At 39.3% G+C, this 18,442-nt stretch overlaps 1 protein-coding gene across 1 annotated transcript in view; it reads left to right on the top strand.

Annotated features, from left to right (window-relative positions):
* The window catches only part of LOC144784001 (uncharacterized), a 1,599,281-nt gene that overhangs the window by 711,492 nt on the left and 869,347 nt on the right, over positions 1-18,442 (top strand). Inside the window, exon 17 of the mRNA XM_078662713.1 lies at positions 1,249-1,362. Coding sequence (XP_078518839.1) covers positions 1,249-1,362 — 114 coding nt within the window. The remainder of the gene's footprint in view (positions 1-1,248; positions 1,363-18,442) is intronic.

Raw genomic sequence — 18,442 nt, 5'->3', positions numbered from 1 at the left:
CCGTAGCTCTGAGCACCCAAGGGGTTAAGTGCAGTGACCCTAGATATAGGAAACCTATATCTTTAGTAAGTGGTGCTAGCACCAGCTTACACAGGCTGCAAAGGCAGGCCTTTAGTTCCATTTTGAATGGTCTCCCATGGGTGGCATATTGCATGCTTCAGCCCACGGGGGACCTCTTCGGTACCTATGCCCCTGGTACCTTAATACCATTTACTAGGGACTGATAAGGGTACCCCAGTATCCAATCTTGGATGTACCCAAGTACTGAACATAACAATTTAAGGGAGAACACAGATAGACTGGTGTCCTGATTAGCAAGTTCCCAGTCAAACTAATCAATCACAGCTTAGCAACAGGCAGGGGTAACCATAAAAGCAGATCCTACTTTCTACACTAGTTATCTGCAAATTTGATAGGCCACACTTGTGGCCATTAAATGAATAACTCAATGGGAGAACATTTAAAGAGAATAATGTTTCTATGATTTAATTCTGTTTTATTGGCATGATTGGTAAATGCATACTTCAATGTCAACCACTGTCCAACAGGGTGATATAGCAAACAACACACTGTTAACATTAGAAATGAATGCCCCCACTCCCTTCCCTATTGCTGCAAACAACTTTATTGGAAACATGGCTTTAATGGACCTCTTTGGACTTAAGTGCTACTATAGGATCCCTGCATAAATGCAGACCCATATTTCTGAGTTCAATTGTGATGCTCAGTTCAAATGGGTGAATGTTCTATCCTTTTTTGTTCAGTGATCCATAGAACCCTCAGACATTCTGGGCAGAACAGCTCTTTGAAACATATCTTTACCCATGGTGCATGTTCTAGTATTTGGACTCTGGAACTTAGTATTATGAAAGATTGTTTTGCTGTACACTGGGTTACTGATATGGTTTCCTCCACACGGGATTGTGGGATTGTGGTAGGTTTGGTTGTTTATTTACTAAGTCTAGGATTAAGTATACTTGAACTTTGGGAAGATCCTTGTTGAACATCAAAAATACATCCTCTTGGACTTCCTCCCAGTACCAGTTTACTTTGGGATAATGCCATGGTAAATTTAATAGTGTCATTGAGTCTTCACATTTACTCCATCACTTTCCAGAGAAGAATGTTTTTGCACCAGACTGTTGGAGCTTGCAGACAATCAAACCTATCCTCGAACTATTACAAAAAACTTGTTACAAAAAACAGTATTGGAGCATTTATTACTTTTTTTATCTTCCTATCCCTCAGCCCTTTAAGGAAGAATTGACTCCCGGCCATACAGCTGAAATAACTGTCAAAGGCAAAGAGGATTGCCCTCTTCTCACTTGCGAAAATATTGAAGAACCAGCAATACTGGATGTGGTATGTACATCAGTCTTATCTTATTGTTGAAATGAATCTTGCAAGTTATAATAGTGTTATGGTACTTCGCATACAACTGTTCATCCCATTGCTGTGAATGTGTATTTGAGATGTGTCTATGTTGAAATATTATTTAATCTCTCATGTGCCTCTTCTCTATCATCATTACAGTCTGAATTATTCTTTAAAACAATATATGTTTCACGAGGTAATATGAAACTCAATAATATTTTTAATAATCTGGCTATCTGAGTGAATGGTGACAAAATGAAAATGGGAAGCTGTGTATGGCTTCTGGCTCCATAGCTAAGCGCTACATTCTAGATGATTATGTAAAAGGAAATGGTATCCTCAAAGTCACATTCCATTTCATAATACTTAGTCACAGGCTACTGAGTTTGTATCTGCTATCTGCCCATCCCATATTACGCAAACCATCTCCTTATTTTCCGTTTGGCAGTGAGTTGGATGAGACTTTTTTGAAGAAAGTTTTGTGAAAATTTGTCTAAAAGTAACAAAGTTAATAGTAAATAAATAAAATGCATTTCTTTTGGAAATGTGGTTTCCATAGGAAATGCCTTTTTTGTTTTGCTAATAACTTTAGCATCATCTGACAAATTTATGAAAAACTTTCCAAAACGTTTCTCTTTTTTGCCTAGTTTGTGCTTTGAAAAATTTGGGGTGATCCATCAAGCGAGGTTTAAGAAAAAAAGGCTGTCCCAAAACACAAAATATCCATGCATTTTCCATATATTTTTTTAAGAAGCACTATTGCAAAAACTGCTAAACGGAATTACACGAAAGTTAGCAGTAAGCTAGATTTTGGTCCAGAATCTCTACTTTTTGTGATATGGTGTACATTTGTACAGAAGTTTTCAAGATAATAAGTCTTAAAATATGTTTGTATAGGTGGACGGTTGGCTTTGAGAGGCTCGTACGAGAGTCCCTCGAACATAATTAAAAAAATAGAGCCTTTGATTGTCCCAGGGGGCTTTCATACCCTTGAGTCATCTTTCTCCTGTGGGAGCCTTGCAAGGCTCTGTTTGGCTGGCCACAATATCTTTGAAAATGCTGTGACAGCCATTACAGAACTCTGGAATTTAGTCATCAATAATGTCATTTGAGATGACATCAGTGATGTGATGAATGATATCACTGACAAATCATGAGTGATGTAAAATGTGAGGTCTTAAATAGTGCATAGTTTTAGGCGCAAGTTATAGTTAGCTCTGCTAACAAGAACTGGTACATTTATATGGTTTCTTGAGTCCTAAACATTTTGTCGGCAGTGTAATTTTCACCTAACTAAAATGTCAATTTCACCCTTATATTTTGCTGTGAATATATGTTTTTTATGTTTTCATAAAGTATTTTCAGCCAAATGATGTGCAGTGCATAAGGGTAATAAGGTTTTTTGAAGGTGATAGATGGATGGATGGGTATCAAAAATAGGAGAAGAGACTATGCTGTTAACCGTGAAAAAGATTTCATGTCAACACATGTTTATTTAGTGTTGTCTGCACTAGCCCTGTAGAATGTATTTATTTTTTAATTTTTTAATATGCAAGGTAGAAAATAGATACATCTCAATTATAAATTCATTGACACTTCATATTTGATTATATACATATCCTTAATTCTTATGGTGGCCATAAAGAAAAAAAGTAGAACAAAAAACTGAATAACAGAGAAAGCAAAAGGAGAGGATAAAAATAAAGCAATACAGATCGTTATACATTAATCCACCTTTCCATGCTCAATAATTATATTTACAATATTTTACAAAATTTTACGGAGCCCTCTCTAACTCCTCTTTAACTCCCTTTTTTTCCCTAAGCCAGGGAATCATAGGAGCCCAAATCTTGTAGCCTTTCTCCTTAGCTCGTTGCCCCTTGTTCTCATATAGTGCTATTCCCTCAGTATATATATTCAGAAGTCGATAAAACTATGCAGAACACGCGGGCGGTTCAGAATCCTTCCAAGCCATAGCTATCAATAATCTAGCTACTGCCACTGTAATAAATACAAAATATTTTTAAGATGACGACACCTCGGCTCGATTGTCATATCCAAATAGCATTAGTGGTGGGCTTAGATTTATTTTCTTATTGGTTGTTTGCAACCAAAATTCTTCCATACCCGTTTTAGGGATGCCAGTTTACTACATGTGGAAAACATATGTATTATATCTGCTGGGCTAGTTTGACACCTAGGGCAGCTGTCACTTTCACGCTTGCCCCAATTAAAAACTTTTGCGGGAGTATAGTATAGATTGAATAGGGTTTTATAATGCTGAGACTTAAGATTTGCTGAGAGAAAGATTTTTTGGGCCAATTCCAGTGACATATCTCGATCCATTTCCTCATCCCCTAATTTTTCTGCCCATTTGGTCTCAATTTTTTCCAAATCATCAGGAAGAGTTTCCATCAAGATAATATAGTAGTTCCCAATCCTCACATTTCCCCGATAAACCATATCTAATACTGGTATAGCACCATGATTAAGAGTCCCTTGGGCCAAAGTCTTCAAACAACCCCAAATTTGGATATATTTGAACTGGGACCGCTTATCTATCCCTTTTTGCTGAACCGATTCCGAGATGGGTATAATCTCTACATTTTTCATTATGCAAATTAACAATTATTTTGATACCTGCCCATTCCCACCCTCTCACCATACCATCCTCTATTCCTGCTGAGAGCACTGATAACCCCCATAAAGGGGTATATCTAATATAGCTTTGGACTTTCAATACTTTACTGACTTTCGTCCACACCCTCCAAGCAGCTTTTATGCATTTAACGAATTTTTTTTTATTGTAGCTGGGCTCTAGTTTCTTCACAAACAAACTCGAAGCTTCCTGGCCTATAGCTAGGTGAGAAATAGATGGTAAGTCATTTTCTCTCCTAAGCCTACCCATAGTTAGGAGAGGTCCCATCTGTTGCAAAGTCACTGCCCTGTCATAAAATAGCAAATATGGGGCGGCCCATCCACCTCGATCCTGCAAAAGTGTTAGAAACTTTAGGGATTGCTGAATTTTCTGATACTGCCACACAAAACTTGAGAACATTGCTTCCATTTTCTGGAGAGCTGCAGCCGACAGTTCCAAAGGAATAGAGCGACATAGGTATAAAGTTTTCGGGAAGATTTACATTTTCAATACATTAATCCTACCAACTATCGTTAACTGAAGTTTATCTATCCACCTTAAGTTAGTGCCTATTTCATCCAGCATTTGATCTAGATTATTTGCCCATAGCATATCCAAATCGCTCCTAACCTAACCCCCAGATATACTGCTGATTCAAGTTGCAGTTGAGCATGAATATTGTATTACTTTGAACAGATTATCTGTGTCTTGCCCTTGTTCAACAGATATCCTGTCCTACTCGCGAATTACCCCGCCATCCTTTCAATTTCTTTAATTGCTGCCTCTGGCTCGGACGAAGTGATGCGGATGTCGTCCGCATGAGCCAATACTTTAGTTTCATAACCATTGGCTATTATTGGCTTAATTCCAGAGTTCAAGAGTAGTTGCCTAATAAACAGGTCTAAGTAAATGGCAAAGAGAATTGGGGAGCACGGGCAGCTACCTTTATTGCTCCTGAAGTGTTTCCGATAATTTGTAATTTGACTATAGGTCTGTAATATATCGCATGAATGGCTGTAATTATTTGCTGGACAAGCCCTTTCTCTGATAGTGAGCCCCACAGATATTGCCAGGCCACGCGATCAAAAGCCTTCTGGGCGTCTAAAAGAATTACAGCCATACTTTTCCCCTTAACCTCTGCTATAACCAGTAAATATGTCACCCGTCTTATATGATCAGTGAAAGTGTAGCATGTAAAGGCGTGTCATATGGAACATTTAGATCAAAATAATTATCTGAGAGCAATTTTATCATATTTCGGAGAAAGGAACATTTTTGAATCATTTTCCTGAGCTGTTAAAACATCTGAAGATTCTGAGATCACTGGAACATTGAGAATGGTTTGAGCATTATTTCTCCGACCTGATAACATATCTAAAGCTATTAAAGTAATTGAAGGATTTCCTCCCACATCTCACCTGTGAAACAAGCTCTTGGATTTGAGTTGTGCTGTCTGCATTAGTTGTATGTGTGAACTTCTAGATCAGACTTTTGGGCAATATGGCCGTCTCAGCTCTAGAGCATGACATTGCTAGTTATCTGGTCATTTGATAGGCTACACTCCTGGGCATTAGATGAATAACTTAATGGGAGAAAATCTAAAGAGAATATTGTTTTTGTAATCCAATTCTGTCTTATTGGCATGTTTGGTAAATACATACTCCTCTGCCATCCACTATTTAGCAGGGAGATATGACAAACAACACTTTCTTTAGAAACTTTATGTGATTTTATTCCAAGGAAGATCATAAAAGTGCATAAAAACAATAATACATAAACAATAACATTTATCATAGGGTACCAATTCCTGTTGGTAAAAAATTGGCCAATCAAATGCATTAAATGTTCTGTGCGTATGCTCATGTGACCATTTAAAGTACAAATTTAAAATATCACCTATTAAGTGTCGAATTGTATGCAAGAAAAGGATACAAAGGTCCAAATCCTAATTATGGGCCCATTTGTTGACTTATTTTCATACATGCCCATAAAAAGGATGCTACTGAAAAGCAAACAAAAGGGTTGGACAGGGATTTTAAAAAGTATAATGCAACCCGACATAGTTTAAAATGATGCCGCTTTAAATTGGGACAATTAATTTCTTTCTTTCCTGCTCATAAAAACCACAGAAAAATAATAAATGAAGATCATTTTGGGGGACTTAAGTTTTGCAAGGACACAGATTCAATACAGAGTGCTTGAATCTTCTTCCCAGGTACCCTAACATCAGTGGTATCAAGTTCAAGCGGAATCTTAATAGGATGAATTTGTGGTGCGATATGTGGATATCTGCTAAATAAAAGTATCCTCTCTCTAACAAAGGTGGAGTTACTTGGTACAGGAGGACTACCTGTCTGTAATGGTTCCTCTCCCTGCGCATATATCGGTCCCGCTGTATAAATGTATCAACCAACCTCTGCCTAGATGTCTTTCTACAGACAGTCCTTAAAAAGGGCTTGCAGCCTTATGGCGGTCAATTCCATTTCAACTTAGTTCAGCCATCTATCCTGGTGTAGTTCTCCAGTTTTAAGATGTCTCCTATAATATTTTGTGTGATGGGCGCCCTGTCCTTGCGCCTTATGGAGAGCCACAGTAGGATCTGGGCTAATCGAATGGAATCAGTAATATATGGTAGACCCAGTTCTGTATGGAAGACCTAGTTGGAGTAGGATTGCGGGAGAGAAGTTAATGTTTTAAAAAGTTTGTACTCAATAGTTTGAAGAGAGTTGATAGGCACCATGCCCCATCCACCCGCCCGTAAGTTGCCGCTGAATTAGTCATGGCGTGGTAAATCTTTTAATGGGGACTAATGGTTTTGCACCTAGCTTATTAGCGAACGATTTTATCGCTGTTAGGCTCCTCTCCATACCCATAGACCTTCCATTAACCAGATGTGTCCACGTTTCGTTTTTTATCAAAAAGTACCCCTAGGTAAGGGAAGGACTCCACCACCTCAAATTTTCCTTGAATCCAAATGGAAATACAGTGTTTTGTCTCACTTCCCTGCCCCTGTAACAACTATAAAAGATTTTGATGGATTAACTTTTAGGTCCAATGAATGCATAAATGCCACATAGACTGATATGATACGTTGGAGACTTAACCCAGTTCTGGCCACCAATACGGGGTCATCGGCATAAACCAAAATTGGTAGACAATGGGAGTCAGACACAGGAACGTCAAGTGTTGCGCCTGCGATCACTTTTTCAATGCCGTTCGGTATAAATGGAGAAGAGGAACAGTGCAAGGACACAACCTTGCCTTACCCCTCTTAAGATCTTAAAAGGGCGGGTACATTCCCCGTTCTTCCCATAGCGGACACGTGAAGAAGCATCAGAATACAATTGGCAAATGAAATCGATTATGAGCTGGTCAACCCCCATCTCTTCCATTATGTACCAGAGCTTAGGGTGGGACACTCAGACGAATGCTGAAGATAAATCCATGAATGCGAGATACATTTTCCCACCCTTGGCTCTAGTATATTTCTCCATAATTAATGAAAGATTCAGGCACTGATCTACCGTGCCCTTTCTCCACTGGAAACCGTACTGTGACTGCATTAGGATACTTCTATCCCCCGCCCAGGTCTCTAGCCTAGATAGAATGTGGCGGCCCACAAGTTTGGCTGTGGTATCTATGAGCGAAATTGGCCTATAATTCTTGTGGTTCCCCTTATCACCCTTTTTATGAATCAGGACTATTATACTAATTTTCCAGAAGAGAGGGGGGCCTACCGTGGCTATCTTGTTAAACACATTGGTCAATAAGGGAACCCACAGATCTACATTCTCCTGGAAAAAATCTATCTAGACCCCATTGGGGCCCAGAGCTTTTCTGGTGCTACAGGCCTCTAGGCTATTCCTCACTTCTATAAGCGAAAAGGCAAGAGTATCCTGAGTGCTAGTATGTGTAACAACGGAGGATAAAGCAGAGGGAGTGGATGAGAAACGATATTTACAAAATGAGCCACTCATTCCTTTTCTCCTGCGTTATTATCTAAAGTAGGGTCCATTTGAGTCTTCTTGGGTGCGTTGATTACTTTCCAGAACTCTTTGGTGTTGCCTGTTGTTGATACAGACTCTAATTTAGCCCAGGTATCCTCCCTCATTATCCTCTCCCTGTTTCTTCTTGCCAATTTGTACCCTCTACAAAGTGCAGCAATTTGAGCCTCGCTTCTAGGTTATGTTCCCAAGGTTTTGATGAGGGCCTTCCTATGTTTTGAGCAATGCGAATCAAACAAACCCTTGCCCTTTACATTTTTTTCTAAAATGGTCCAGGTGAGTGCCCTCTTTATATGGTCTAACAATTGTGTGAAAAACAATACCAGGGCTAGAGTGGGAATTTTTGCATCCAGGCAGCTACTGATCTTATCATAAGTGTTCCTTATTTTTTCTGGGATCAGCGTATGTTTATCAATTTGGACCCACTTTAATTGATAACCGTTTCTCCCAGCTAATAGTGGGAGGTCTATTTCCTGTTGTTTGTTTACTTCCCCAGGAGTCAGAAGTATCTCACCAGTTAAAATAGTGTGGTCACTAAAACTCGTAAATTGAGTATCTACATGATTATAGCTTTCGTTAAGAGGGTTGGACACCATTATAAAATCTATCGTAGATTCCTGGGCGTCTTGGCAAAAGTTTTTTTTGGGAGAGTCCGTGAGGGTGGACAGGTTATTTACTATTACCATATTCCTGGACAAAAGGGTCTTATTCAGACTGCTTCCATAGTTGGTGTGAGAGAAATGGTAAACCGGGTTCCCCACCAGGTCCTCCAGGCCACAGACATGCTCTTGGTGGTACTTGCATGAGTGAGTGTTAAATACAAATAATGTTTATGGCCTCCTTTTTCCTTATTGTATTCATGGCTTCATCAATTGCCCTATTTCGATCAGCATTCGGACAGCATCTCTATCTCAGCGTTCTGGCAGTGACCGCGCTAACTAATCTAACTAACTACCTCATTTATATCTTTTAATGGCATGTACTACCCCCAAATGTTTCAACCTTATGAAACTCCTAATTCTGATTGGACAAGATGAGGGGATGATCATCACACCATGCTAAGTTTATTACTTTTCTTAAGAGCATTGTCTTATTTTCCACCCATTAATTTGTTTCTCCCAAGCTTTATTTCCCACCCATGTTCATAATGCATTAACAACAATGTATACAGTTTTCTACAGTTGTCCATTGAGTTTTCTGGATTTTCAGCTGGTTCTCAGGACATAGTGAGAAAGTGTCCTTGGCCAGGTCCCAAGAGTTGAGGTCACCGCTTCTGAGTTGTCCCTTCCAAGCATGCAGATGGTCTCACATGGGTGTCAGCCCTTAGCTCTCTTTAAGGCCCAAATATGAACTAATAGAGAGGTCAAAGAGACAAAGTATTAGATTAAAATAAAATGATATCACTGTATACCACCTATCTCCACTGTAATCCCATTTAATTATAAAGACTATTTATGCATTAGCACTTAGTTTATAACACAGTTTAGGTTCAGCGGAGCCGATGCTTAGCACGTGAGATCTTAAGCAACCATTTCAGCTGTTACTGCTCAGAAGCAAAATTTTCCCTCCAAGCGTTAAGACGTCATGCAGCTGACGCATGTGCAGTATAATTTCCAGCGTTCGCAGCCATCTTTAATTGCACTCAAGTTACTTGTTAGTAAAACACATAGGCAAGCATCCCCCTTTTCTAGAAAGTGTAAAATGTCGTGAAAATTAGTATTACAAATGTTATTAATAATTTATTATGAGGTTATATGAGAAGATTATATCCAAGTAAGTTGCTTATTTGCAGATCCTTGCTCCATCATTCCCTTCCCTGGTGGCATTTATGCCATCAACAACTACCCATACCCAAATCAAATGCAAACTTTAGCATATCTCCATTCCCTTCTCTATCTTATCAATTTCTACATCATCTTTTCCTTTCATGTTCTTCATTTTCTTACATAATTCTCCTTTTAATTCTTCAAGCCTAATTTCTTCATATTTCCTTTTCTTTCCCTGTTGTTTCTTCTCATTGTAACACATTCGCACCAGATAATTATTACCAAACTTATCATAGTTATTCCAATTATAGTTAGTATTACTTGAGCCACAATTCCTTTACCAAAATTAGAAAACCATGACCCTATTGATGTTAGACTATTTGTTAGTTTCTTCCAGTGGTTTTAGTTCCTCTTACAAATGTGTAATATTTTTAATATATTTCCCAATTTCTATACTTTTATCACAATGTTGCACTTTCAGCATTTTACAGACTCCACCCTCTTATGCCAAAAGAATATCAAGGGCAAGTCGATTCTGCAAAACCATAGATCTGATCGCAACCATTTCAGTATTGATCATTAGATACCCTCCAGCAGTATCAGTTGATAAGCGATCAGCAACTGTGGGAAATGACAATTTCTTCCTGTATTCAGAATTACTCCTACTGAAGGTATCAGTGCACTAAGGGGTCGATTAGGATCGCGGACGGACTTGAGTCCGTCCGCAACCCCTGAGGAGGAGGGAACGTCCGCATGGGCTGCGGCGTTCCCTCCGATCAAATTAGGATGTGACCGCCAGGGTGGCGGTCACATCCTCTATCTCTAACATTGCGGCGGGTGCAGCTTCAAGCTGCACCCGCCGCAATGTAAAAAATCCATGCACAGCATTTGCGTGCACAAAGCGGCAGGCACCGCGCGGTGCCTGCTGCATTGTGCACGCAAATGCAGGGGGGTACCATAGGTACCCCCCATGTGCACCCCCCACCCCACCTTCACCCAGGGGGCCCGCAACGGGCCCCCGAAGTGAAGGTCCGTATGCTTTTCCACGGCGGTAAAGCCGCCGCGGAAAAGCATATATTTTCAGACATCCTAATATGCCTGGCGGTGTCTGATAGACACCACCAGACATGTTAGTGCTTTTCCGCCGCGGTCGCCTTCCGACCGCGGCGGAAAAGCGGCGGACAGATTATCAGACCCACCAGCCATCCTAATTTGGCGGTGGGTCTTTGGAGTCTCCGCCGCGGTTTTTCCGCATCCTCCAGGCCGGCGGACACTTCCGCCGGCCCGGAGGATGCGGAAAAACCGCCATCCTAATCGGCCCCTAAATATGTCTCCTACTGTTTCTGTAAAACTAGCTCTCTTACTACGTATTAGCTCATTATTGTTTTCATTGTTTCCAATGATTCAATTCACATGATAGACTTTAGGGAATACTATTCCAAAATAGCAACTCCCATACCATTTTGCAGGTAGCTTAAAGTAAGCTTTGTTTCCACATATGTAGTAGATTCCAGGAAATACTGGATCAATTCCCCCTTTTAGTCCCCATCCTCCAATAACCTAGAAATTATGTTCACATTCACTGGATCCAATAAATCCATTGTGATAGTCAGTCTTTAACCTATGGAGACAGATTTTCCCTTTCTTTTCGAAATTTAGTGCCATCGCAGCCCGAGCCTTGCCAGGTGTAAACATTCTTTCTGTCTCAGCCCATGGTGGCATTTGGGGTTTCTGTTCGTTGGCCTTCTTCTGGAAATCTTGTCTCCTTTCTTGTACTGAATTAAAAAATATCTTTTCTTCTTTTAGTGAACATGTTAAATTATGCTTTCGAGCTTCTGCTATATCTATTGCATTTTGTTCTAAGAAAAATTCTCCCATAAACTGTGCAGCTAAACTAGTGAGCACTGGATTCATATTATTTTCGAACAGGAACCTCTGGCAATATTACATCTGAGTTTGAATAATTTTCCGGTTTTATAGAACAGACTTGCTAATACGCTACATGAAATGTATGTATGTATGTATGTATTTATTCTTGTAAAGCGCATAAATCACCATTCGGTCTCATAGCGCTGAAATGTCATATTTTAGCGGTAAATTGTGATATGTAACACCTTCTGATACTGAAGCTGGCAATTTCATACATACATAACAATCACTAATCTCCATAGTATCTATATATTCAAACAATAACTTGGTAAAAGTTATTAAATCTGTGTTATTATCTGTTATTGTGTGATGTATTTCTAACTCATCTGATGCTTCTAGTTCTGCTCTATTTCCCTGTATGTTACCTAGAACTTGTTCTTCTTTTCCTAACTGGTTCTGCTCAGGTCTTATTGCACTTGACTTGTTTACAGCCTGAACATGTTCTTCTACGCCGATCTGTCCCTCCTCAAATTTGTGGAAATATTTGCTCACTTCTGTCTGAGTGTTTTTTTTCCTTATCTGTTCCTGCTCAGAGTCTCCAACAATCTTGAATTCTATCTCCTGGGCTTGTTCTCCTATACCTGTTTGGTCCTCACTAGTTTCTTGCTCTTCTAATTTTGTTCTGCTTCCTGTTCTTATCTGCCGTCAGGTATGTCACCTGCTGGTAACCAATCCTCCTGACTAGTGCTTGGTTGTTCTTAATCAGCTACTTCAGAGTTTGTTATTCTAGGCTCTTCAGCTGCACAACCTTCTGCACCTTCAACTTCAATTTCCTGTTGAGAGTTTTCCTCGTCAGGGGCTGGTACTCTCTTGGTATGGCTGGTGTGAATCCCATTAGGCAAACCTGCACATTTCACTGCTGTTGTTGTAACCAGTATAACCTGTTATGGGGTCCTCCACCTAGGTGCTAGACACGTCTCTCAGGTGTGATTCTTCACCACCACCCAGTCTCCAGGATTTAGATCATGTGCTTGATCCGGCTGCCTGGCCTCTGCGTCTTCCCCAACCTGGTGAGAGACAGAATGCACGAGGTCAGCCAATCTTTTACAATAGTCCAATACCAGATCATCAGTTATGCTTAACAGTATGTGTCCCGGTATGAAGACTAATCTCATTGTTCTTCCCATGAGTACTTCATGTGGATTCAACCCTGTGTTTCTGTCTGGATTGTTTCTGAGTCCCATCATAACAAGACGCAATGCATCTGGGCAACACAGTGATATAGATGTGCACACCTTTGCCAATCTTGATTTTATTGTGTCATTCAGTAGTTCACCACCCCAGAAGCCTCTGGGTGGTGAGCACAGTGCAATTTTTGTTCAATTTTGAATGCTTCACAGATCAAGCTAATTAATTAATTATTAAAGTGAGATCCTCTTTTTGATTCCACAGTTACTGTAAAACCAAAACATGGTATGAGTTCCCTCAACAATAATTTGGCAATTGTTATGCTGTCATTTCTTCTGGTAGGATATGCCTCCACCCATTGTGAGAACAAACCCACTATGACAAGGATGTACTTCAGTCCTCTACATGGTGGTAACTGAATGAAATCAACCTGCAACCTTACAAATGGTCCATCTCTCTTTCCAATTCTTCCCCAGCTGACAACTTTCTTCCTACCTGGGTTATTCTGTTGACCAATTAGGCACCTCTGGCAAAGGCTCTCTGCGACAGTCCTAAACTTCGGGTTGAACAGTCCTGTCTAAAGAGTCTGATGATAGCATCTCTACCTATGTGGGTATCTCCATGGTACATTCTTGCTAGTTGTGAGAGTAAAGAGTCTGGCATGACAGGCCTGCCATCTGGATAAATCCAGACACCATCTTCTTCTCTCCTTTGACATCCTATTTTAATCCACCCCTCCTTTTCTCTTACTTCTACCTCATCCTGTATGTCTTACTTCATCCCATGTTTCTATAGCTGAGATAAGCATAAGTTGGCATCTGATTCCTGTTGTTTCAATTTTCTTGTTTACTGCCATCTTAGTCTTGGTACAGTACTTAGCAACTTGGTCAGCATAACGATTATCAGCTGTCACATTGTCATTTCCTGACTGATGTGCAACACATTTGACCACAGCCACTTCCTTTGGCAATTGTATTGCTTCTAAAAACTCTTTCGCAGATTGTCCATTTTTGATAGGGGTTCCTGAAGAAGTCATGAAATCCCTTTGCATCCAAAGTTGGCCAAAGTCATGCACAACCCCGTAACTATACTGGCTATCAGTATAAATGGTTATGCTCTAATTTTTCCCAATTTTGCATGCTTTAATTAAAGCAATCAATTTGGCTATTTGTGCAGACTTGACTCCAGGTAAATAGGATGCTTCAACTATTCCAGCCAATGTACAAACAGCATATGCAGCACTCAACCCTCCTTCCTCGTGCCTCATGCAGGAGCCAGCTACAAATAGTTCATTTTCACAATTGTTCAGGGGCTCTTCCTGTATGTCTGGGCGAGGTTTGGTATAATATTCAGTAATATCTAGGCAGTCATGTTCAACATCAACCCCCACCTCTTCTCCATACACATCAGGTAATAAAGTAGCTAGATTTAGAACAGTACATCTGATTACTGTTACGTTTTCTGCTCCTAAAATATTTCTTTCATATTTTGATCTTTAACTTGGAGTAAGATACTGAGTTCGGGTTCTGGTCAGAAGAATTTTAACTGAATGAGGGACATATACTTTCACAGGATGTCCCATCCCAATAGATTCACTTTGTTCAAGACCAGGTAATGTAGAGGCTTCAGGATCCAAAGTAGCAGAAAAATATACCACCGGACGTCACATCAAACCATGTCTTTGGGTTAGTACTGACATGGTGCAATTATCTAGTTCACAACAAAATAATGCAAATTCTTTTGTGTAATCTGGCATTCCAAGAGCAGGGGCTTCCATAGACAATTTCTTAATTTTACAAAAGCTCCCATGCCTTCATTATCCCATTCTACAGCATCCTTTGCTAGTTTTCTTGTCATTTGTATCAGTGGTTTAGCCAATAAGGAAAAACCTACAATCCATTGCCTACAAAATCCTACAACAACAAGAAACATTCTGATTTCTTTCCGGGTCTGAGGTAACTGCATCTGTTTTATTATTCTAATTATTTCAGGTGTCACTTTCCTCACTCATCTTTCTAATCCCAAATATTTAGCTCTGGTTTGACAACATTTTAGTTTTTTCTGGTGACACCTTATGCCCTCCGTCAGCCAAATGGTTTAACAATGAAATAGAATCAAGGACACAATCTTCTCATGTTTTCGATGCAACTAATAAATCATCGATATATTGGACCAAAACTGAACTTCTGGGCAACACTAATGTCTCTAGACACATTTTTTAAATCTGATTAAAGATTGAAGGACTTGCTGTGTACCCTTGAGGAACTCGATTCCACGCATAGATACGATTTTCAAGTTTAAATGAAAAGAGATACTGACAATCTGGGTGTAATGGGATGGAGAAAAATGCATGACACAAATCAATTACTGTGAACCATCCTGCATTCCATGGTTTTTGATACAGAATTACTGCTGGTTCGGCACTACAGGACAGCTAGGCACCACTATTTTATTCATTTTTCTCAGGTTTTGCACTATCTGATATTTCCTGTTAGGTTTCTTAATGCCAATTATGGGTGCATAACAAGGACTGCTCATTATTTCCTTTAAAATGCCTTGTTGAATCATTCGTTCCATTTCTGCTATGACACCTGATTTAATTTCTGGGCTCATTTTATACTGTCTCGTGTTTCGAAAAATAGCACCTTCTTTCATGGTCACTTTTACTGGGTCTACATCGGTCATTAACCCTACTTCTTTTCCAGTGAAATCCCATACTTCTGGGTTTACTGTCAATTTTAATTCACCAGGGAGGTCATCCTTTGTTATCCTTGAATACATTTCATCTACCTCCATACCTTGTTTTGCTAGCATTATTTTGTAAATACTATCTTTATCAGGGGTCTGAATTGTTACACCATCTGGTGTCCAATAAATTGCACAGTTCATCTTACATAGTATATCTCTGTATTATAATCCAAAATGAAGAAATCACTCACGAACTGGAGATGAGGTAAGTGCTGTATTTATTATAGGTCATCCACTCTCAGAATGACTGAGTTTCAACATTCTAACTTGAGCTCCCAGGCGTACTAACTGGGGAGGAGAAGGAGGGGAGGGAGGAATATACCAAGGGAAGGAAAGGAAGGAAGATTACAACACTCTGCCTAACAAATGTACAGGACTGGAATCACATACTACAAATATTTGCAATTCACTTAAATTGCCAATGCACACCTCCATGGGTTATGTGACTGGAATTCTGATCTGTCTATTTGAAACACCTACTACTTGGATTGCCTCACCTGAGAGGGGTGGGTTTGGGATGTCTGCTGTTCTCACAGTAGAACTAGTAGCACCAGTGTTCAATAAAAAAGTATTATCTTTTCCATCTACCTTTCCATCAATATATGGACCTGAGTGATCTAACGGTAAGGATGCGCCAAGTATGCATTCCTCTTCCCCCCTCCTCAGGCACCGTCATAATTCATCCTCCAATGAACTACTGTTCTGTAAAAGAAATTGTTAAGTTACTGAATTTAGCTTACCACTTTCTCCTTGAAATCCGGCGTCCACACTGTACTTTGCTCTGTTCGCAAAATTTTGCATAGGGGCAGGTGGTAACTGACCCTATGGATTTACAACCAGTTGGGGTTTACTCAATATCACCTCATTCTGCGTCTGTGGATTTAAATTTTGATTTGGGCCATTATTAGTTCGAATATTTTTACCCTTGTTTTTCCATTGCCCTAATTTTCCACCCCCATGGCAAGGAAACTTCTTCTTTGCTTCTTCTCTACTCATTTTTCTCTCTTGGTTTCCCCCCATTATTTTCATTCTGTCCTGATCCTATATTTTGTTCGTTATTCTGATTATTTATTTTGAGTTCTTGTTCTGCCAATTTTACTTTTTCTTCTAACTTTTTTTGTCTATTATCTATCTTATCTCTGCAGTATTTCACATACTTTATTACTTCATCTATGGGTTTCCCTTGCTAACACAACATGTGTGTTTGGATCATCAGACAAATCTCTAGTCTTAATCCAGATGCAAATCGATATAAAAAATGTCCCATACCTTTGTCACCAATATTCTCAAATCCACTATACTGCTTGGACACCTGTAACAGACGCTCATAGTAAGCATGTGCAGTCTCATTTATTTCTTGTGTAGTTCTATCTATTTTTATCTAATCTGTCTCTTTTGGGGAACTTTCCCTTTCAAGAAAGTAGTCACCTGGTTATATTTCTTCATTACGTCTTTTGAAGGTGCACCTGTTTTCTCATCTCTTGGGTACTCATCACTAGGCCAATCAACTGTGATTTTACATTCTGTCAATAAATCAGCAGGTACCATTATGTCAAACCGACCATCCAAATCTTTTAATAAAACTTTAGAAACTTTCACAAACATTTCAACCTGTCTATACAATTCAATTGGCTTGTCTCCTAATTTTGGGAAATCATTTGTAAATGATCAAATATCTTGCCTAGTCCATGGAACATGTACACATCCTCCTCCTGGTACTTCTCTCATGGGACATATCCTTTCTGTCTTTTTAGGTTCTCTTAATAAGTATTCTGTTGCAGTCTTGTTTGCCAGAGCTTCCCCCATTTTTCTTAGTCCACCTTGTTTTTCACATGTCTAATTCTCCCCATTTTTGTAAAATTGATGAAGCAAGCTCTGTTAATTTCTCATGAAATATTTCGACATTTCTACCTATGCTTCTACATATGAATAATAATTCTTCACAGTACGTATTTAATCTGTCTATTTCCACATTTCCAGCTCTCATTTCTTCCAATTTTACCTTTAATTTATAAATGTCCAAAATCTTTGGCTGTGGAACCATTTTGTCCATTCCCTGTTCCCATATTTCTAATTCTTCTGGTGACACAATTGTAGCACTTTTAGGTTCCTGTGGAGGTTTCTGTCTTTTTCGGTTCTCTTAATAAGTAGTCTGTTGCAGTCTTGTTTGCCTGAGCTTCCTCCTTTTTCTTAGTCCACCTTGTTTTCCACATGTCTAATTCTCCCCATTTTTGTAAAATTGCTGAAGCAAGCTCTGTTAATTTCTCATGAAATATTTTGACATTTCTACCTATGCTTCTACATATGAATAATAATTCTTCACAGTACGTATTTATTCTGTCTATTCCCACATTTCCGGCTCTCATTTCTTCCAATTCTACCTTTAATTTATAAATGTCCAAAATCTTTGGCTGTGGAACCATTTTGTCCATTCCCTGTTCCCATATTTCTAATTCTTCTGGTGACACAATTGTAGCACTTTTAGTTCCTGTGGAGGTTTCCATTCGTATTTCTTTCGAACAGCTAGGTGTAACTCTTCTCTGGGTTTCATTTATCTGTTTTCTTATTGGTAACTCCGTTAGTGATATTACTGATTTACATTCACTAGCTTGAGCCTCAATTATTATTTTCTCCTTTCTCGGTTCTATTACAGGAGTGGCCATAACTGGTGGGTTTGAACAGCTTCTTTTATCCCCATATAGTGGGACAACAGGACCTATAGTCACTGGTACGGTTAATGCTTCAGGGTGTGCACTCAATTGGGCTATTTTCTGTATTAGTTCATCTTTATTTTTATTAATATCTTCTCTTTCTTTTTCCTGTAATATTCTTTCATTTAATGAATCATGCAAAAT

The sequence above is a fragment of the Lissotriton helveticus genome, chromosome 10 (assembly GCF_964261635.1).
Source record: "Lissotriton helveticus chromosome 10, aLisHel1.1, whole genome shotgun sequence".
Taxonomy (NCBI): Eukaryota; Metazoa; Chordata; class Amphibia; order Caudata; family Salamandridae; genus Lissotriton; species Lissotriton helveticus.
This window is presented reverse-complemented; position numbering and strand designations above follow the sequence as displayed.